General features: G+C 45.8%; 3 protein-coding genes across 5 annotated transcripts in view; 2 read left to right on the top strand and 1 right to left on the bottom strand.

Moving 5' to 3' along the window:
* The window catches only part of atp5f1c (ATP synthase F1 subunit gamma), a 32,846-nt gene extending 23,493 nt beyond the window's left edge, over window positions 1–9,353 (top strand). The window contains exons 6-9 of one of the 2 annotated variants that reach the window (XM_078420106.1): window positions 3,262–3,326; window positions 5,506–5,661; window positions 6,692–6,788; window positions 9,214–9,353. In XM_078420106.1, the coding sequence (XP_078276232.1) occupies window positions 3,262–3,326; window positions 5,506–5,661; window positions 6,692–6,788; window positions 9,214–9,217 (322 nt within the window). In that variant the 3' untranslated portion in view covers window positions 9,218–9,353. Of the gene's footprint in view, window positions 1–3,261; window positions 3,327–5,505; window positions 5,662–6,691; window positions 6,793–9,213 lie in introns of those variants that run through there. The other variant, XM_078420107.1, reaches the window with a different exon arrangement.
* The window catches only part of kin (Kin17 DNA and RNA binding protein), a 59,579-nt gene extending 46,077 nt beyond the window's left edge, over window positions 1–13,502 (bottom strand). The window contains exon 1 of one of the 2 annotated variants that reach the window (XM_078420105.1): window positions 13,483–13,502. The gene's annotated coding sequence lies outside the window, so the exon portion shown is untranslated. The remainder of the gene's footprint in view (window positions 1–13,482) is intronic. The other variant, XM_078420104.1, reaches the window with a different exon arrangement.
* A 487-nt stretch (window positions 13,503–13,989) lies between these two features.
* The window catches only part of taf3 (TAF3 RNA polymerase II, TATA box binding protein (TBP)-associated facto), a 168,631-nt gene continuing 159,454 nt past the window's right edge, over window positions 13,990–23,166 (top strand). Inside the window, exon 1 of the mRNA XM_078420109.1 lies at window positions 13,990–14,288. Within this exon, the coding sequence (XP_078276235.1) occupies window positions 14,123–14,288 (166 nt within the window). The 5' untranslated portion in view covers window positions 13,990–14,122. The remainder of the gene's footprint in view (window positions 14,289–23,166) is intronic.

Consider the following 23,166-nt stretch of genomic DNA (forward strand, 5'->3'; position numbering starts at 1 on the left):
ATTCCAGTAGATTTGTCAAGCATGATTTCCCCTTCGTAAATCCATGCTGACTCGGAATGATCCCGTTACTGCTATCCAAATGCTCAGCAATTTCGTCTTTTATAATTGACTCCAGCATCTTCCCCACCACTGATGTCAGACTAACTGGTCTATAATTACCCGTTTTCTCTCTTCCCTCCTTTCTTAAAAAGTGGGATAACATTTGCTATCCTCCAATCCACAGGAACTGATCCTGAATCTATAGAACATTGAAAAATGATCTCCAATGCTTCCACTATTTCTAGAGCCACCTCCTTAAGTACCCTGGGATGCAGACCATCAGGCCCTGGGGATTTATCACCCTTCAGTCCCATCAGTCTACCCAAAACCATTTCCTGCCTAATGTGGATTTCCTTCAGTTCCTCCATCACCCTAGGTTCTCCGGCCCCTAGAACATTTGGGAGATTGTGTGTATCCTCCTCAGTAAACACAGATCCAAAGTAACGGTTTAACTCGTCTGCCATTTCTTTGTTCCCCATAATAAATTCCCCTGCTTCTGTCTTCAAGGGACCCACATTTTCCTTGACTATTTTTTTCCTCTTCACGTACCTAAAAAAACTTTTGTTATCCTCCTTTATATTATTGGCTTGTTTACCCTCGTACCTCATCTTTTCTCCCCGTATTGCCTTTTTAGTTAACTTTTGTTGCTCTTTAAAAGAGTCCCAATCCTCTGTCTTCCCATTCTTCTTTGCTATGTTATACTTCCTCTCCTTAATTTTTATGCTGTCCTTGACTTCCCTCGTCAGCCACAGGTGTCTCTTACTCCCCTTAGAGTCTTTCCGCCTCTTTGGGATAAATTGATCCTGCAACCTCTGCATTATTCCCAGGAATACCTGCCATTGCTGTTCTACCGTCTTCCCTGCTAGGGCCTCCTTCCAGTCAATTTTGGCCAGCTCCTGCCTCATGCCTCTGTAATCCCCTTTGCTATACTGTAATACCGACACTTCCGATTTTCCCTTCTGCCTTTCCATTTGCAGAGTAAAACTTATCATGTTGTGATCACTGCCTCCTAATGGCTCTTTTACCTCTAGTCCCCTTATCAGATCAGGATCATTACACAACACTAAATCCAGAATTGCCTTCTCCCTGGTAGGCTCCAGTACAAGCTGTTCTAAGAATCCATCTCGAAGGCACTCTACAAACTCTCTTTCCTGGGGTCTATTTCCAACCTGATTTTCCCAGTCTACCTGCATGTTGAAATCTCCCATAACCACCGTAGCATTACATTTGTGACACGCCAATTTTATCTCCTGATTCAACTTGCACCCTATGTCGAGGCTACTGTTTGGGGGCCTATAGATAACTCCCATTAGGGTCTTTTTACCCTTACAATTCCTCATTTCTATCCATACTGATTCAACATCTCCTGATTCTATGTCACCCCTTGCAAGGGAATGAATATCATTCCTTACCAGCAGAGCAACCCCACCCCCTCTGCCCACCTGTCTGTCTTTTCTATACGTTGTGTACCCCTGAATATTCAGTTCCCAGCCCTGGTCCTCTTGTAGCCATGTCTCAGTGATCCCTACAACATCATACTTGCCCATGACTAACTGAGCCTCAAGCTCATCCACTTTATTTTTTATACTACGCGCATTTAAGTACAACACTTTAACTTCTGTATTTACCTCCCCTCTCACATCGGTCACAAATGGCCCTGCCCTTAATCTCTTTTCCCCTCTAGAACTTCTGTTCCCATTCTTCCGAGAGTCTTCTGCAATATCTCCTGCATTCCCTTTAACCTCATCTTCATATTCCCAATTTGTTAACCCCTCCCCCCCACTACTTAGTTTAAAGCCACAGGTGTCGCACTAGCAAACCTGCCTGCCAGAATGTTTGTCCCCCTGCTGTTAAGATGTAACCCGTCCCTTTTGTACAAGTCACCCCTAGCCCAGAAGAGATCCCAGTGGTCGAGAAATCTAAATCCCTGCTCTCTGCACCAGCCCCTCAGCCATAAATTCATACCCTCTATCTCTCTGTTCCTGGCCTCACCAGCACGAGGTACCGGTAGCAGTCCAGAGATAACCACCTTCGACGTCCTACTTCTCAGTCTTTTTCCTAACTCTCTAAACTCCCGCTGTAGCACCTCCTTCCTCTTCCGCCCGACGTCATTCGTGCCCTCGTGCACAACGACTTCAGGTTGATCGCCTTCCCTCACTAGGATTTTCTGAAGCCGGTCCGTGATGTGCTGAACCCTGGCACCAGGGAGGCAACAGACCATCCTCAAGTCCCTCCTGCTGCCACAGAATCTTCTGTCCGTCCCTCGGACGATGGAGTCACCCACCACTACGGCTCTTCCTGACTTCGGTCTCCCCTGTCGAGTATCCTTGCCAACAGGTCCGCCACTCGGACTGGAAACGTCTTCTGCCCCGACAGTTCCCAAGAGGGTATACCTATTTGCAATAGGCACAGCCACTGGGGTCTCCTGTAGTCCACGTCCACTCCCCCCCTGAAACAGTCTCCCACCTTCGCTCGACCTGGATCCTTGGCGTGACAGCCTTACAATAGGTCCTGTCGAGGAAACTCGCATTCCCGGATGGCCCTGAGGTCATCCAACTGCCTCTCCAACTCCACCACACGTCCATTCAGGAGCTGCACCTGGACACAGTTCTTGCAGGTGTAGCTCCCAGAAGCTCCAGCGACGTCCCTATCTTCCCACATCCTGCAGGAAACACACTGCACTAACTTTTCCGCCATTACTTTGTGTCTAAACAGTTCAGGCTTAAAACAATTGTAACCTCCTCACCTCAGCCTCCTCGCCAAAGACTCGCACTTTTCTCACAGGGCACTTTTCTCACAGGGCACTTCTCTCACTGGGCTGCACCTGCACATCAATGGGCTTGGATAAACAATTCTCTAAATATAGCCAATGACTGAATTGAAAGATACAACACAGAAACAGACCCTTTGGCTCACCGAGTCCACACCGACTATCGGTCATTTGTTCACACTAGTTCTAGTTTATCCAACTTTCTCATGCACTCCCTACACACTAGGGGCAATTTAGAGGCCATTTAATCTGCAGACCTGCGTGTCTTTTGGGATGAGGGAGGAAACAGAAGCACCCGGAGAAAACCCGTGCAGTCACAGGGAACGCGTGCAAACTCCATACAGGCAGGGCCCGAAGACAGGATCGAACCTGGGGCTCTGGCGCTATGAGGCAGCAACTCTACCAGTGACTTGTATCTTGAATGTTGCCACAGTTATCATCTCTGTTTGCAGGTCTGTGATTTCCTACAAGACTCAGGAGCAGCCTGTGTTCTCCTTCGATGCCCTTGCAGGTTCTGGTGAGTTACTGTGCTGCCCACCTGATGGTTCACTGACTCTACCCTTATGCTGAGTTAAGGACTCTTGAGTTTCATACGTTTCACTTTTTGTACAAGTTTTTGGGAGGATTCTGTTATCTAACCCTGCACCATTATTGATGTTTGGATTTCAGATTGTACAATAGTTCAGGTCCTCTGTTTTCTATTCTGGATGATTCATACATTTTGATTTAGTTTACAGCAATTTGGTGTACCTATAGCTTTGACTGGGTGGAGGCAGGAAAGGTGGTGCCAGAATATAGAATTTAGACTTTCAAGATACAGCGTGGAAACAGGCCCTTCGGCCCACCGAGTCTGCGCAGACCAGCGATCACCCCGTATACTAGCACTATACTAGCTTATACACTAGGGGACAATTTAGAAATTTTACCCAAACTAGTTAACCTACAAATTTGCACGTCTTTGGAGTGTAGGGGTAATCGGGAGCATCCGGAGAAAACCAACAAACTCCATACAGACACACCTGTAGTTGGGATCGAACCCGGGTCTCTGATGCTGTAAGGCAGCAACTCTACCGCTGCCACTCTCACATATAAGCACTATGTATTTATATACATTATATACATTATCTATCTATTTATTAATTTCCCTATGTTCTCAAAATCTCTGTAAAGCGTCTTTGAGTATATGAAAAGCGCTATATAAATAAAATGTATTATTATTATTATTATTATATAGATATATATTAAATATATCTTTATATATTTTTAAATATATTAATCACTGCTAAATGGCACAACAGATATATTAACTATAAAATTATTCGTTTCAACAGAGTACGACATTTCTTGAATTTCTGCATTATATATATGTCGAGCTCATAGAATATATAAACTCGCAGAAATATACATGTGTGTATATTTTATAAGATATAAACTCTACTTGCAGAAATTCAAGAAATGTATTGTACTCTGTGGAAAAGAATAATTTTACAGTGAATAAATCTGTTGTGCCATTTAGTGGGTGATCATTAATATGTTTGAAAATCAGCATCCATCCTTCCTCCTGCATTGTAAGCTGAGATCCCATTAAAACCTGTGCTGGAATAGTGGGTTATCATCTAGGCCTAGGAAAGTACAGACTCGCAAGCTATTGTGAGACATTCACTCACTAATCACCTACGTATTGCCTTGTTTGAATGTGACAGCAAGATGCATTTCTTTTTATTATATTTTGGAGAAATTGTTTAGAGATACAGTGCAGAAACAGGCCCTTTGGCCCACCGGGTCCGCGCCGACCAGTGATCCCCGCACATTAACACTATCCTACACCCATGAGGGACAATTTTTTTTACATTTACTAAGCCAATTAACCTACAAACCTGTATGTCTTTGGAGTGTGGGAGGAAACCGGAGATCTCGGAGAAAACCCACACAGGTCACGGGGAGAACGTACAAACTCCGTAGACAGCACCCGTAGTCAGGATCGAACCCAGGTCGCCGGCGCTGCATTCGCTGTAAGGCAGCAACTCTACCGCTGCACCACCGTGACCGCTAATTTTGAATAGTAACCTGATATTTCAGTAACTATTTCCTTTAAATGTGCCCATTTCGGATTAGTACTCGGAGTAGGAAAGAACTGCAGACGCTGGTTTAAATCTGAGATAGACATAAAAAGCTGGAGTAACAGCATTTTGAAGGAAGCTGTCCAGAGATGTTGCCTGTCCCGGCTGAGTTACTCCAGCATTTTGTGTCTATCTCAGATCAGTATTAGTTTGGCATCCTGCCCAAAAGAAATATCAGTATGCTTGTGAATAATGGCTGCTTTACGCAAAACATTTTAAAGTTCTAAAAAAAGACAAAGTGCTGGAGTAACTCAGCGGGTCAGGCATCATCACTGGAAAACATGGATATGTGATGTTTCGGGTTGGGACCCATCTTCAGACTGATCGCGGTGGGGTGCAAAAGCTGGAAGAGAGGTCCTTCTCTCTCCCCTCCCCCCCTCCCCCCAAATCAATCTGAAGATCCCAACCCCAAATGTATCTGCGTTCTCCAGACTTTGTATCTTTTTTAATAAACTAGCGTCTGCAGTTCCTTGTGTCTCCATGTTAATTTTCTACATGTTTTCAGATAATTCAATGTTATAATCTTACTCATTTGCAACGACCTTGCCATTAATCACGGTTTAATTTTATCTCCAGAGAACATGAGTGTTTACGATGACGTTGATGCTGATGTTCTCCGAAACTACCAGGAGTTCTCTCTGGTGAACATCATTTACTTTGGGTTAAAGGAATCGACTACAAGTGAGCAAAGTGCAAGGATGACTGCCATGGACAGTGCCAGCAAGAATGCCTGTAAGAAAACGTTGAGATAATGTGGATGATCTTACAGATATTAGCAACGTAGCCAACATAATCAAACACATATCCCCCTCAGTCATTTTCCCTGTTCCTGTCAGGCAGCAGTTTTAGAAGCCTGAAAACATGCACGAGAACCAGAATCATCTTCTTCCCCTCTGTTATCAGGGTACTGAACAGTCCTTCCATAAGCTAGGGTACTGTCCAATTCACCTGTATGCCGTTTCGGACATTGGACTTTGTCCATGGAACTGATGCACTACAATGCTGAGAACTATATTCTGTTCTCCGTATCTTCCCCTTTGCTCTACCTATTGTACATGAGTGTGACATGATTGTATTTATGTATATCTGATAGGATAGCATGCAAAGCATAGCTTTTCACTGTGCCCTGGTACATGTGACAATAATAAACTTAAACCTAATCCTAATCATTCGGTTTCCTCCCACATCCCAAAGATATGCAGGTTTGTAGGGCAATTGACCTCTGCAAATTGTCCCTGATATGTAGGGAGTGGATGTAAAGGTGGGATAACATTGCACAACTGTGAACGGGTGATCGATGGTCGGCGTAGACATCGGTGGGCCAAAGGGCCTGTTTCCATGCTGCATCTCTAGACTAAAATAAAATATAATGTTACTTATATTAACATATAATGTTAACATATAATGTTAATATAAATAAAATATAAGTTTAGTTTATAGATAGTGTGAAAATAGGTCCGTCGGCCCACCGAGTCCATGCCGACCAGCGATCCCCGCACACTAACACTATCCTACACACACCTGGGACCATTGACAATTTCACCAAAGCCCATTAAACTACAAACATGTACATTTTTGACATGTGGGGGCAAATTCCATACAGACATCACCCGTAGTCGGGATGGAACCCGGGTCTGTGGCACTGTGAGGCAGCAACTCTACCGCTGCGCCACTAAGTGTGAGCGGACAGAGATCCAAATGTCACAAAGACTTGATGAATGTATAAAGGAAATAATGTAACAAATGATTTTGTTTATTTTAGCTGAGATTATAAACAAGCTGACTTTGACGTACAATCGCACCCGCCAGGCTGTCATTACCAGGGAGCTCATCGAGATTATCTCTGGGGCTGCTGCTCTGTGAGTATTGTGTTCAACGCGGAAACTGCGATGCTTGTTTACTCTGAATTGCAAAAGTAATAAGTCGGGAAGTGAGAAACTAAGAAAAAATATATGCTCAAAAAAACAAATTGAGGGCTGCAGCTCAAATCTAAATCCTGGAATGTAAAAACTTTACAAAAATAATTAGGCCATATTTACATTTAAGACAATAGGTGCAGGAGGAGGCCATTCGGCCCTTCGAGCCAGCGCCGCCATTCAATGTGATCATGGCTGATCATTCTCAATCAGTGCCCCGTTCCTGCCTTCTCCCCATACCCCCTGACTCCGCTATCCTTAAGAGCTCTATCTAGCTCTCTCTTGAATGCATTCAGAGAATTGGCCTCCACTGCCTTCTGAGGCAGAGAAGTCCACAGATTCACAACTTTCTGACTGAAAAAGTTTTTCCTCATCTCAGTTCTAAATGGCCTACCCCTTTTTCTTAAACTGTGGCTCCTTGTTCTGGACTCCCCCAACATTGGGAACCTGTTTCCTGCCTCCAACGTGTCCAAGCCCTTAATAATCTTGTCTGTTTCGATAAGATCCCCTCTCATCCTTCTAAATTCCAGTGTATAAAAGCCTAGCCTCTCCAGTCTTTCAACATACGACAGTCCCGCCATTCCGGGAATCAACCTAGTAAACCTACGCTGCACGCCCTCAATAGCAAGAATATCCTTCCTCAAATTTGGAGACCAATACTGCACACAGTACTCCAGGTGCGGTCTCACTAGGGCCCTGTACAACTGCATGAACCTTTATTTGAACTTAGATTTCATAAATATCTCAGGCGATACACAATTCCATATTACATGCATACATACATATCACATATATATGCCTTATATAAATTACATATATGGGTCCTTGATTGATTTTCCAGCAACTGGTCATCCGGCACCTCCTTTAATCCGGACAGAGTTATGAGAGCGCACTTGAAATCTGCGCTGGAAGTCTATCATGTGGAAATTCTTTTGCTCCTCACTCCAATTAAATTTTACCAATTCATTTGCATTTCCTTTCCTCATTTCAAATTTGTACATCTTCACCTTTTTGTACAGTTAATTGAACCTGCTCGCTGTCATTTCATTTTTTATATTCAGTATTGGTTTGCTTCAGTGCGATTCTGCTTATTATGAGCTCCTGTTAATTTAACTGAACTTAACAATTCATCGCTTGAGCTTTGTATGGCATTAACTTGCAGCTATAGGATATTTGTATCTTGCTTATCACTTTCATTATACTGTATACTGCTGTGATTAAATTACATATACATAGTTTCCAAATACTGTTAAACAGTATTGTACATCTGACATCTATCAGAACTCTTGATAATGGACTGATTCATCCAATGGCTCGAGGGACTGAGCTATAGGGAGAGGTTGAGGAGGCTAGGACTTTATTCCTTGGAGCGCAGGAGGATGAGTGATGATCTTTTTGAGGTGTACAAAATCATGAGAGGAATAAATCGGGTAAACACACAGGGCCTTTTGCCCGAGTAGGGGAATTGAGAACCAGAGGACATAGGTTTAAGTTGAGGGGGGAAAGATTTAATGGGATCTGAGGGGGTAAAAAAAATTTGCACAAAGGGTGGTGGGAGTATGGAGAGGAGGGAGTTGAGGCAGATACTATCACAATGTTTAAGAAACATTTAGACAGGTACATGTATCGGATAAGTTTAGAAGTATATGGGCCAAGAGCAGGTAGATGGGACTAGTTTAGATTGGGCATGTTGGTCAGCGTGGGCAAGGTAGATGATGTTTCGGGTCAAGAACCTTCTTCCCTGACACTCAGTCTGAAGAAGGGTCTTGACCTGAAACATTACCCATTCCTTCTCTCCAGAGATGCTGCCTGTCCCGCTGAGTTCCTCCAGCATTGTGTCTACCTTCCTGTTTTTATTTGCTGCTTTGAGCTTAATTTAGCTGCTGTCATGGCTGCATTGTATAAACGGCTTTACCAATCATTATTTTCAATTTTTTCTTCCTATTATTACAAGGAGCTTTTAAGCTCATAGCAACATCTTTGGTCCATAGAGGTAATGGTTTAATCCTGGCACATTTTTGGTATAAGTGGAAAAATGAAGTTACTTTAAAGACTGCTGTGTTAATCATATAATAGTCTATAATAGGCTGTATAGCTGCTTTTCTGTTTTGCTTCTAGTTATTTAGGTTACTGTAGCTAGAAACAAATATACTCTATTACAGTATTAGTTGCAAATTTAATCTAGCAATGCAATTAGAGAGTGCTCAGGCACAAAAGATAGATCACATTTCGGATGTGCAAAATAAATGCTTATTTATTTTGAACAATATTGAAGTGATAAATGTATGACCTGCTTGGACTGTTAGAGTTAGAAGGTTGAAAGAACCTTTAGGACGCGTACTAAAATGTTTGTATGTTAACTTTGCAGGTAACAACGGTGATCCAGAAAGAAACAAGAGAAAACAAATAAAACCACGATCCTGTTGGAAGATTATGATATGGAATTTCTACTACATTTGTGGAAATCTAAAGTTTGTAAATTATAATACAGTAAAAACCTTACACAATGAATGGCTCCTTTTGTGTTGTGTTTTCTATATCTTTAATGTGGCTTATAGACATCGCTAACAACTGGAAGATAGATAGTGCTGGAGTAACTCAGCAGGTCAGGCAGCATCTATGGAGAAAAAGGATGGTAGACATTACGGGTCGGAACCCTTCAGGCTGAAAGTAGAAGGGAGGGAACTGGAGGTAGGAAAGGCCAGAATAAATCAGGGCCGCCAACAGATGACCAAGAAAGGGTGGAGCCCACATGCCCCATTGTTGGCTGGGGAAGAGGTGACAATGAAGGGATACAAGGATACGAACAGTGAAACTAGTAGAGGACGACTGGGGAGGGGAGGGCGTGCGAGAGAGATTGCAGGGGTTAGTTGAAATGAGAGAAATCGACGTTCATACTGTTGGTAGATACAAAAAGCTGGAGTAACTCAGTGGGACAGGCAGCATCTCTGGAGAGAACGAGTGGGTGACGTTTCGGGTCAAGACCCTTCTTCAAACTGGTTAAGGATAAGGGAAGCGAGAGATATAGGTGATGATGTAGAGAGATAAAGAACCATGAATGAAAGATATGCAAAAAAGTAACAATGATAAAGGAAACAGGCCATTGTTAGCTGTTTGCTAGGCGAGAACAAAAAGCTAGTGACTTGGGTGGGGGAGGGATAAAGTTGGGTTGTAAGCTGCCCATGCAAAATATGCTAACAGCTAAATAGTTATATTTGAGAATAGCTTTACATAAACAATTATCAAGGATATTTCTGAGATTGGACCACTTTTATTCATGAAACATAGTTGTTGCTGTTTCCATAAACTTCATTTTCTCAAATGCTGTGGTTCCTGTACTCAGTGAGTGTATCTGCAAAGCACAGGCCAAGTGAACACTTAGGGAAAATCAAGGGGTTAATTGATCTGCCTAGCATTCAGGTTGTGTGATATTGGTGACACATGTAACAATTAAGTGCTGGAGGAACTCAGCGGGCCAGGCAGCATCTGTGGAGGGAAATGGATGGACGTCATTTTGGGCCAGGACCATCTTCGGATACTGGTAGTGGTTTCAAAGAAGGAACTACAGATGCTGGTTTACACAAAAGAACACAAAGTGCTGGAGTATCTCAGTGAGGCAGGCAGCATCTCCAGGCAACATGCATAGGTGACATTTCGATTACTGGTTCGTAGATTGAAATTGGGTTTATGAAGGAAAACATGAATTACTACACAAAGAAAGACCAAGGTACATTCCAGTTTTAGGTAACCTCTAACAACTTTTCTTCTCTTCCCCCTGGAATTTAATACAGAGAAATGTGAGGTGTTGCATTTTGGGAAGTCTAACATGAGCAGGACCTACACAGTGAATGGGGAGTGTTGTAGAGCAGAGGGATCTAGGAGTGCAGGTGCATGATTCCTTGTAAGTGGAGTCGCAGGCAGATAAGAGTGGTTTAAAAGGCTTGAGGCACATTTGTCATCATCAGAGAGAGTACTGAGTATAGAAGTTGGGAGGTCATGTTGCAGTTGTATAAGATGGTGGTGAGGCCGCATTTAGTTCTGGGCACCATGTTATAGGAACAATGTTGTCAAGTTGGATAGAGTACAGAGAAGATATATGAGAATGTTGACAGGGTTAGAGGGTCTGAGCTACAGGGAGAGTTTGAATAGGCTGGGACTATTTCTTGGATTGCAGGGGGATGAGGGGTGATCTTATAGAGGTGTATAAAATCATGAAAAGAATAGATCAGGTAGATGCACAGAGTCTCTTGCCCAGAGAGGGTGACTTGAGGACCAGGGGACAGGTTTAAATTGAAGAAAAGATTTAATAGGGGTAACTTATTCCACACAAAGAGTGGTGGGTGTATGGAACAAGCTGGCAGAGGAGGTAGTTGAGGCTGGGACTATCCCAACGTTTACGAAACAGTTAGACATGGATATCTACTATTTACATCTATCTACTGTATCCGCTGTTCCAGGTGTGGACTCCTATATGTTGGCGAGCTGTATTACTCTATAACTGTGACTCCTCTCCCCCACCCAATCGTTCTGAATAAGGGCCCCGACCCGAAATGTCACCTATGCATGCTCTCCAGAGATGCTATCTGACCCGCTGAGTTACTCTTGTCTCCTCATATGTAAACCAATATCTGCAGTTTCTTGTTTCTACAGGGTACATCTAGTTTGTTTTCACCCACGCTGGAGGTGGTTGTGACATCTAGATTTTAGATTTTTTTAGATTTAGAGATACAGCGCAGAAACAGGCCTTTCGGCCCACCGGGTCCGCGCCGCCCAGCGATCCCCGCACATTAACACTATCCGACACCCACTAGGGACAATTTTTACATTTGCCCAGCCAATTAACCTACAAACATGTACGTCTTTGGAGTGTGGGAGGAAACCGAAGATCTCGGAGAAAACCCACGCAGGTCACGGGGAGAACGTATAAACTGCACAGACAGCACCCGTAGTCAGGATCGAACCTGAGTCTCCGGCGCTGCATTCGCTGTGAGGCGGCAACTCTACCTCTGCGCCACCGTGCCACTAGAATTTCATCTAGTGAATTTTTTTCTGACAAACTTGGATCTCATACATTTTAACCTTCCAGACCATCCATGACCTTGTTGAAGATCTTGCTAAAGTCCATATACACATCAACCCTCTTGGTTACCTCTTCCAAAAAACTCTTGACATATTAGTGAGACTATTTCCCATGCACAAAGTCATGCTGATGATCTCTAATCAATGCTTGTTGATCCAAATGCTGTCCTTCAGAATCCCCTCCAGTAACTTACCCAGACTGTTCACTAGCCTGTAGTTCCCTGGTTCTGAGAATTGGTTTATTTTTGTTGTCCGTAAATAACGGTACAACATTAGCCTCTCTCCAGTCTACAAACTTCACCAGTGGCTAAAGATGAGGCAAATATCTTGTAAATGTATTGTCTTTCCGCTGACTGGTTAGCACGCAGCAAAAGCTTTTCACTGTACCTCGGTACACGTGACAATAAACTATAAATTGACTATTGACTATAAACTGAACTATCTGCAAGGGCCTCCGCAACTTCTTAGATTAGTTTAGAGATGCAACATGGAAACTGGCCCACCGAATCTGCGCTGACCAACAATCACCCGTACGCTAGTTCTATGTTGTCCCTAGTTTCACATCCTACACTCAGAAGCAATTTACAAAAGCTAATCAACCTACAAACCTGCACGGCTTGGGAATGTAGGAAGAAGCCGGAGTACCCAGAGCAAACCCACATGGTCACAGGTAGAACGTACAAACTGCATGTGTCTTACACTTTGCTCCATGTGCTGTGGTTTTCACCCAGAGAGTTGTGAATCTGTGGAATTCTCTGCCACAGAAGGCAGTGGAGGCCGATTCACTGGATGTTTTCAAGAGAGTTAGATTTAGCTCTTAAGGCTAAATGAATCAAGGGATATGGGGAGAAAGCAGGAACGGGGTACTGATTCTGGATGATCAGCCATGATCATATTGAATGGCGGTGATGGCTCGAAGGGCCGAATAGTCTACTCCTGCACCTCAGGTGGTGGTGGAGGTGCTGTTGCTGCTGGTAGTTGTGGAGGAGGAGGTGGAGGTGGCAGCGGTGGAGGTGCTGGTGGAGATGAAGGGGGGAGGTGGTGCTGCTGCTGGTGGAGGTGCTGGTGGAGATGAAGGGGGAGGTGGTGCTGCTGCTGGTGGAGGTGCTGGTAGTGGTGGAGGTGGAGGGGGAGGTGGTGCTGCCGCTGGTGTAGGAATAGGTGGAGGAGGAGGAGGAGGTAGTGGTGGAGGTGCTGCTGCCGCCACCTCTGTTGGCTGAGGAGGTGACAACAGACAATAGGTGCAGGAGGAGGCCATTCGTCCCTTCGAGCCAGCACCGCCAATGTGATCATGGCTGATCATTCTTAATCACTACCCCGTTCCTGCCTTCTCCCCATACCCCCTGACTCCGCTATCCTTAAGAGCTCTATCTAGCTCTCTCTTAACATATATAACCTATATAACATATATAACAACTACAGCATGGAAACAGGCCTGTCCGGCCCTACCAGTCCACGCCGACCATTCTCCCTGACCTAGTCTCATCTAGAGGATTGGCCTCCACTGCCTTCTGAGGCAGAGAATTCCACAGATTCACAACTCTTCTAAATGGCCTACCCCTTATTCTTAAACTGTGTGTGGCCCCTGGTTCCGGGTGGAGGTGCTGGTCGTGGTGGTGGTGCCGCCGCCGCCGCCGCCGGTAGAGCAGGAGGAGGTGGTGCCGCTGCCGCTGGTACTGCTGGTGGAGGTGCTGGTCGTGGTGGTGCCGCTGGTACTGCTGGTGGAGGAGGAGGTGGAGGTGGAGGAGGTGGAGGAGGAGGAGGTGGAGGAGGTGGAGGAGGTGGAGGAGGTGGAGGAGGTGGTGGAGGAGGTGGAGGAGGTGGTGGAGGTGGAGGAGGTGGTGGAGGTGGTGCCGCTGCCGGTAGAGCAGGAGGAGGTGGTGCCGCTGCTGATGGTGGAGGTGGCGGGCCCGGAGCTAGGCCCCGTCTCCCAGGCAACCGTCCTCCAGGCCGCGTGAGTCGATGCGGATGTGATCGATGTCGGCGGGCGGGCGGGCGGGCGGGCGGGCGGCGGTTGGCGGCGGGGGCGGGGCTGGGGGGGGGGGGGAGGGGAGGGACAGGACAACATGGCGGCGGCGCTGCTGCTGAGGGAGCCGGAGCCGGGCTGTAGCCGTTGCCGGCGGTGCTGAGTGGGGGTCCCGGGCCGGGCTGGGCTGGGCTGGGCTGCCGGCGGCGGCGGCGGCGGCGGCAGCAGCAGCATGTGCGAGGGCTACGGGCGGGCGCTGCTGCGGGTGGCGGTGGCGCAGATCTGCCAGGCGCTGGGCTGGGACTCGGTGCAGCTGACGGCCTGCGACATCCTCACCGACGTCCTGAGCCGCTACATGGAGCGGCTGGGCCGCGGCTGCCACCGCCACACTGAGCTCTGTGAGTACACGCCGGGGAGCTGGGGGAGGGCAGGCAGCGCCTAACGACACCAATCAATGCCCAGAGTCTGACACCAAGCAGCACCCATCAATGCCCAGAGACAACTATCAGCACCCACCAATGCCCAGAGACAACTATCAGCACCCATCAATGCCCAGAGACACCAAGCAGCACCCACCAATGCCCAGACACCTATCAGCACCCATCAATGCCCAGAGACACCAAGCAGCACCCACCAATGCCCAGAGACACCTATCAGCACCCACCAATGCCCAGAGACAACTATCAGCACCCATCAATGCCCAGAGACACCAAGCAGCACCCATCAATGCCCAGAGACAACTATCAGCACCCACCAATGCCCAGACACCTATCAGCACCCATCAATGCCCGGAGTCTGACACCAAGCAGCACCCACCAATGCCCAGAGACACCTATCAGCACCCATCAATGCCCAGAGACACCAAGCAGCACCCACCAATGCCCAGACACCTATCAGCACCCATCAATGCCCAGAGTCTGACACCAAGCAGCACCCACCAATGCCCAGAGACACCCATCAGCACCCATCAATGTCCAGAGACACCTTTCAGCACCCATCAATGCCCAGAGACACCAAGCAGCACCCATCTATGCCCAGAGACACCTTTCAGCACCTATCAATGCCCAGAGACACCAAGCAGCACCCATCTATGCCCAGAGACACCTTTCAGCTCCCGCCAATGCCCAGGAATATCACGCAGCACCTAGGAACACTCATCAATGGCATGCCCAGAGACACCAAGCAGCACCCATCAATGTCCAGACACATCAAGCAGCACCCACCAATGCCCAGAAATATCACGCAGCACCAAGAAGCACCCATCAGTGCCCAGAGGCACCAAGCAGCACCTAGGAACACCCATCGGTGCTCAGAGACATCTCGCAGCACCCATCAATGCCCAGAAATACCAAGCAGCACCCATCAATGCCCAGAGACACCAAGCAGCACCCATCAATGCTCAGAGACACCCATCAATGCCCAGAAATACCAAGCAGCACCCATCAATGCCCGGATATATCAAGCAGCACCCATCAGTGGACAGGAACAGCCATCAGTAGGCAGCAGCACTCAAGCAAGAGACACCAAGCAGCACCTTGAAACACCCATCAGTACCTGGAAACACTCAGCAACACCCATCAGTACCTAGCAGCACCCATCAGTACCTAGCAGCACCCATCAGTACCTAGCAACACCCATCAATAGCTGTCAGCACTCACCAGCAGCACCCATCAGAGCCTTGAAATAGGCATCAGTACCCAGCAGTACCTATCAGCATTGAGTAGCATCCATCAATACCCAGAAACACCTGTCAGCACCCATCAGCACCTAGGAGCTCTCACCAGCACCCAGCAAGAACCCACCACATTCATCAGCACCCATCAATACCCAGAAACACCCAGAAGCACCCACCACATCCAGTAGCATCCAGTAGCACCCAGCAACACCCATCAGCACCCACCACATCCAGTAACATCCAGTAGCACCCAGTAGCACCCAGCAACACCCATCAACACCTAGTAACTATCAATACCCAGCAATTCCTTCATCCTCCCTCTGTCCTTTATTATTAACACCTGGTCCCTCATCAACACCCACCCCTCTTCATTCTCGCCCGGACCATCATCATTCTTGTCCAATCAGCACACGTCCACACCCTTTAGCACCCAGTCTCTTGTCAACACTCATCCCTCATCATCTGTACCTCATCAGCATCCAGCAACACCTAAAGTCCTTAATTCAACCAAAGACAGTCAATAGTTCATAGTTGAGGTTAGTGTTATCTCTGATGTCTCTTCCCCACCCCAACCACTTCCCTTTCTGAACAGAGGCACAAGCTTGTTCCACTCCAGTCTAATTCCTTCTCCCTGTTCGAATCGGGCAAAAGGTACAAAATCTTGAAAAGCACGCACCACCATACTCAGCAACAGTTTCTTCCCCTCAGTGATCAGGCTTCTGAACGGTGCTTCCAGAAGCTAGGGTACTGTCTGATTCACCTCTACCCCATTGCAGACATTGAACATTGTCTCTGGAACTGATTTATTACAATACTGAACTATTTTCTGCACTCCGCAGTGTAACTTCCCCTTTGAGCTCCCCTTTCCTCTGCCTATTGTACTTGAGATTGGATTAATTGTTTTTTACACATTATGTTATCTGATCTGTTTGGACAGTATGCAAAACTAAAAATTTTCACTTTACCTTGGTACCCGTGACAATAATAAACCTGAACCTAAACTGAACCCCTCAGATTGTCAGCAAACACCTCCAATGTTTCCATTCAGCACTTCATGAAATTGCAAGAGAAATAGAATCTCTTATTTGTGTTACTGCGCTTGTGCTAAACGAATAGATGTACTGGGTGGACAAATGTAGACATATTGGCCATTCAATAAGACTGTCGGAGCTGTTACTCAACTCCAATATTACGCGATGTATCATGTATTAATCATGTATAGTCTTTCTGTTTTCTGGTTAGCTCGCAACAAAAGCTTTGCACTGTACCTCAGTATGTGTGACAATATACTAAACTCATACTCAATATCTTTAATATGTTTGTTTATAAAATATCTAAATTTTTAAATGAACTCAGCAATTGATTGTAGAAGAGAATTTAAACATTTTACCTCCGACTTTGTAGAAGTTTGTACGAGCGAACTGCAGATGCTGGTTTACACCAAAGATAGACACAAAATGCTGGTGTAACGCAGTGGGACAGGCAGCATCTCTGGAGAGAAAGAATAGGTGACATTTCGGGTCGGGACCCTTCTTCAGACTTCAGAGATATTCCTTTTCTCCAGGGCTGCTGTCTGACCCGCTGAGTTACTCCAGCATATTGTGTCTATCTACCTACCTATCTAGTTATCTGTCTATCGATAACTTCCGGTTCCCAGGCCCCCACTCCCTCATCTTTACCATGGATGTCCAGTCACTCTACACTTCCATCCCCACAAGGATGGTCTCGAAGCCCTCCGTTTCTTCCTCGACCGTAGAACCAGCCAATCCCCATCTACCAACACTCTCCTCCGCCTAGCAGAGCTGGTTCTTACCCTCAACAACTTCTCCTTTGACTCCTCCCACTTCCTCCAAACCAGAGGCGTAGCTATGGGCACTCGCATGGGCCCTAGCTACGCCTGCCTCTTTGTCGGGTACGTCGAACAATCCCTGTTCCGGGTGTACACTGGCCCCATCCTCGAACTCTACCTCCGCTACATCGATGACTGCTTTGGTGCTACCTCTTGTACCCATGCAGAACTCACTGACTTCATACACTTCACTTCCAATTTCCATCCTGCCCTTAAATATACCTGGACTATCTCCGACATCTCGCTCCCATTTCTGGACCTCACCATCTCCATCACAGGAGACAGACTAGTGACGGACATTTACTATAAACCCACTGACTCGCACAGCTATCTGGACTACACTTCTTCCCACCCGGTCCCCTGCAAAAAGTCTATCCCCTACTCCCAATTCCTCCGTCTACGCCGCATCTGCGCCCGGGATGAGGTGTTTCACACTAGGGCGTCAGAGATGTCCTCATTCTTCAGGAAACGGGGCTTCCCCTCCTCCATTATAGATGAGGCTCTCACTAGGGTCTCTTCTACATCCCGCAGCTCCGCTCTTGCTCCCCCTCCCCCACTCGCAACAAGGACAGAATCCCCCTCGTTCTCACCTTCCACCCCACCAGCCAGCGGATCCAACAAATCATCCGCCAACATTTCCGTCACCTACAACGGGACCCACCACTGGCCATATCTTCCCATCCCCTCCCCTCTCTGCGTTCCGCAGAGACTGTTCCCTCCGTAACTCCCTGGTCCACTCGTCCCTTCCTACCCAAACCACCCCATCCCCGGGCAATTTCCCCTGCAACCTCACAAGATGCAACACCTGTCCCTTTACCTCCCCCCTCAACTCCATCCAAGGACCCAAACAGTCTTTCCAGGTGAGGCAAAGGTTCACCTGCACCTCCTCCAACCTCATCTATTGCATCCGCTGCACTAGATGTCAACTTATTTACATCGGCGAAACCAAGCGCAGGCTCGGCGATCGCTTCGCTCAACACCTGCGCTCGGTCCGCATTGACCAAGCTGATCTCCCGGTGGCTGAGCACTTCAACTCCCCCTCCCATTCCCAGTCTGACCTTTCTGTCATGGGCCTCCTCCAGTGCCATTGTGAGGCCCACCGGAAATTGGAGGAACAGCACCTCATATTTCGCCTGGGCAGCTTGCAGCCCAGTGGTATGAACATCGACTTCTCCAACTTTAGATAGTTCCTCTGTCCCTCTCTTCCCCTCCTCCTTTCCAGATCTCCCTCTATCTTCCTGTCTCCACCTATATCCTTCCTTTGTCCCGCCCCCCTGACATCAGTCTGAAGAAGGGTCTTGACCCGAAACGTCACCCATTCCTTCTCTGCCGATATGCTGCCTGACCTGCTGAGTTACTCCGGCATTTTGTGAATAAATACCTTCGATTCGTACCAGCATCTGCAGTTATTTTCTTATACTACTTTGTAGAAGTGTTTCCTCATTCCACTCTTCTAGTGCCGCACAGTACCTGACTTGAGTTTGATCCTGACCTCGGGTGCTATCTGTGTGGAGTTTGCACTTTCTCCCTGTAAATGCCTGGATTTTCTCCGGGTGTTCCGGTTTCCTCCCATATCCTAAAGATTTACGGGTTTGTAGGTTAATTGGCCCTCTGTAAATTGCCCCTAGTGTGTAGGGAGTGGATGAGAAAGTGGAATAACATAGAACTAGTGCATACGGGTGATCAATTGTCGATGTGGACTCATTGGGCCGAAGGGCCTATTTCTAGGCAGTATCTTTCAATCAAACAATTCATTCATTATATTTAATGTTGGCTGAGCCATTTTCCTGGTCTGAAAACTCAAATTTGTCAAAAGACTGGAATATACTTCAGAAACATTAAGTATTAAAAGTAGTATTAAAACATAAAAAGGAAACTTTAAATTTATAAATAAATTCAACTAGTTAAAAATCTAAAAGTTCTAATGCTCACCGTAGCCTTCCAGTATTTTTTTCCTATGAACAAACAACTAGTGCGAACGGGCGTGTAGAAAGGAACTGCAGATGTTTGTTTAAACCGAAGATAGACACAAAATGCTAGGATAACTCAGTGGGTCAGGGCAGCATCTCTGGAGAAAAGGAATAGATGACGTTTTGGGTTGAACGGGTGATCAATGGTTAACGTGGACTTGGTGGGCCGAAGGGCTTGTTTCTGTGGTGCCTCTCTAAAGTAAATTTCTAAAAACCTGGCTTTAGATTTTGGTCCATGCCCTCCGGTTCTGTTCTTTTCAATTGGTGGAAATAGTTTATTGTTATCTGCTTGTAACATACATTTCAAAATATTATGATGCCAATCAAATTTCACTCAGAGTGTTGACAGAGTTTGATGAATCTCAGTCATAAACACAAGCAGTGTGTGTGTATATCACATGCAGCCTCACGTCTAATGTGATTTTCCAATACTTATGTGACAGTTACTGTAAAGCAACATTAATGAATGCAAACCATATTTATTCACCTGTCAAGCTGTTATAATGTGATTATTGGGATATACCTGTGAATCTTGCCAGCACGTGTCTATGTTACGTTTGAACAGGGCCATAAATATGTAATATGAGATTGCATTGTCAAGTGTAGGTTTACTCTAGCTATATTCTGCGGAGCAAGATTAAAATGTAACGTGCTATCTAAAGTACATGTTACAGTTTTTGAGATTAATTCTGGCGACACTGATTTTTTAGTACAACAATGATTCCACGACATTTGAGACATTGAGTGTTATGCTCTTTGGTTTACTTCAGACTCTAAAGTTAACTTGAAATCTAAACAAACACAACTTTTATTAAAAGTTAATAATGTAAAAGTTTACATGCCCTCTGGCCCTCCATTTACACCTTCTCCCTATGACCGCGTGGGTTTCCTCCGGTTTCTTCCCACATCCCAAAAGCGGGCAGATTTGTAGGTTAATTGACCTCCATAAGGTGCCCCTGGTGTGTATGGAGTGGATGAGAAAGTGGGGTAACATAGAACTAGTGTGAACAGTTGATCTAATATGTCTTTTAGTTTAGTTTGGAGGTCTTGCGTGGAAATAGGCCCTTCGGCCCACCGAGTCCGCACCGACCAGCAATCTCCGTCCATTAAAACTATCCTACACACACTGGAGATGATTTACATTTATAAAAAGCCAATTAACCTACAAACCTGTGGAGAGGGGGAGGAAACAGGATCTTGGAGAAAACCCATGCAGGTCACGGGGAGAAAGTACAAACTCCGTACAGACAGACACCTGGGTCCCTGGCGCGGTTAAGCAGCAACTCTACCACTGTGCCACCGTGCCACCCGTCTTCATCTGTCTGAAATAACTAGTCCTTTTCAAAAAGGATGAGAGGTAAAAGAACGATTATCATTGCATTGCATCACCAGACCACGTTAATACTGTGGCTCAGCAGATTCCAGCTTTTTTTACTTGGGCTGCCATGGTCTCTTCAGGGTGCTTCCAGTTCCAATCATTTTACCCCATGGATTAGCATTTGGCCTTTCCTCCAGCAGCAGAAAGCAGACTGAAGCTTATGGACAGGGCAGTGCACTGGAGGAATAACTTACATGTTGTATGCCACTGTGTTGCACAAAAGAAAATGTATATTTTGAAATGCTAATGACATTATGGGTAAATAATTTGAAGATACTTTTGAAACTGAGTAGCAAGTTGTTGATTTAATTTCTGTAAAAACAGCCAATAACCCAATGTCCTTTTAGTATTTTAGTTTAGTTTAGAGATACAGCATGGAAACGGTCCCTTCAGCCCATTGAGTGCATGTTGGCCATCACACTAGTTCTATGCTTTCCCACTTTTGCATCCATCCGCAACACACTAGGGGCAGTTTGCAGAGGGCCAATTAACCCACAAACCTGCATGTCTTTAGAATGTGGGAGGAAACTGGAGCACCCGGAGGAAATCCACGTGGTAATGGAGAATGTGCAAACTCCATATAGACAGCACCTGAGGTCAGGATTGACCCTGGGTCGCTGGTGCTGTGAAGCTGTGACTCTACCAGCTATTTCTTGCTTAGGCATGTGTTTTTAATATGTTCTGGGTGGCGGATAGGTCGCAAGTCAAGTGGCTGCATTGTCATTGTCCAACTCACTAAACTCACCTAGAATTCCTTCAGAGGTGTTAGATTTTGTATTGTGGTGATTGTGTCATGTATGTGGGTCATGAAAATCTACCCAACTTCTCACTGTTGCTTTGTGCCCAGTGATCTTTGTGTATGTACAGTTATTCTGAGAGGTTGTGTCAGCTTAATCTAGTTTAGTTCAGTTGAGAGATTCAATGTGGAAACAGGTCCTTCGGCTGACCTGTGATCACCCCGTACACGAGCATTATCCTACACACGAGGGACAATTTACAATCTTTACCAAAGCCAATTAACCTATAACCCTGTACATCTTTGGAGTGTGGAAGGAAACTGGAGCACCTGGAGAAAACCACTGGAGTCAGCAACTCTACCACTGTGCCACAGTGCCATCATCGTGATTAAAGATTTGTTAAATCTCACCCTTTGGATGCGCAAAATACATTGTCATAATGGAACAATCTGAATAAAATGGAATGTTCTACACCTATTCCTACCTATGCACATGAGGCATTTTGGCAAGTCAGTGAAGACCATAGAACGCATGCGAACATAGAACTAGCGTGAACAGGTGATTAATGGTCAGTGTGGACTTGTTGGGCCAAAGAGCATGTTTCCATGCTGTATCTCTAAGCTAAACTAAATTAAACTTTAGCAATGCAAGGTGTTGATACGTAGAAAAAATTGAAGGGACCAAGACATTTAAATAGATGTTGACAGAGACATACAGAGCTGCAGATACTGGAATCTTGCGTAGAGTACAAAGTGCTCAAGTAACTCAGCTAGTCAGGCACAATCTGTGGAGGACGTGGACTGTTGACATTTCGGGTCAAACCCTTCTTTATATCGATGTGCATAGTAATTCAGAAGATTGATTTTGATATTAAGGTGACCCTGTAACCACAGGTTATCAATCAGTTGACATGCACTTCAAATGCCATACTACATACGTGCAGGTTTGTAGGTTAATTGGCTTAGGTAAGAAATTGAAAATTGTCCCAAGTGTGTCGGACAGTGTTAGTGTACAGGAATCGCTGGTCGGCGCGGACTCGGTGGGCTGAAGGGCCTGTATCTCTAAAGCCTAAAAGTAAAGTCTAATATGTAGGTTGACAAAGCTTATTTTTTTAACGCCCCGATATTGGAAATTCAATATAACAACAAGCTTGGCAGCATTTGTGGAGAGAGTGCAACAGTTAATATTTCAGCTCATTAACCATTCATCGAAACTGCTCTGAAGACAGATTGTCAACCTGAAATGCTATCTCAGTTTTTCTCTCTCCACAGATGCTAGCTTGATCTACTCTTTCTACCATTTTCTGTTCAATTCCATCTTTGCATTTTTATTGATTTTTAATTACTGTTGAATTCACTCTCGCACCTCTCTACAAGGAATGCCACCTTAAAGAAGCTCCACTCCTCTCTCCATGACTTTCATTTGCCTCTCTTGCCTTGTTGACTTTCAAGGTTTGTTTTACTTCTTGTTTCCAAAAAGATGTGTATTCAACTTGCATCCACAGTACTAAGGAGGGCTTTCAAACTGAAAGCTTAACTCTGTTTCTCTCAGATGCTGTTTGACCATCTGAATATTTCCCGCATTTTCCACTTTTACATAGATAATAGGTGCGGGAGTAGGCCATTTGGCCCGTCGAGCCAGCACCGCCTTTCAATGTGATCATGGCT

The sequence above is a fragment of the Rhinoraja longicauda genome, chromosome 23, assembly GCF_053455715.1.
Source record: "Rhinoraja longicauda isolate Sanriku21f chromosome 23, sRhiLon1.1, whole genome shotgun sequence".
Classification (NCBI taxonomy): Eukaryota; Metazoa; Chordata; class Chondrichthyes; order Rajiformes; family Arhynchobatidae; genus Rhinoraja; species Rhinoraja longicauda.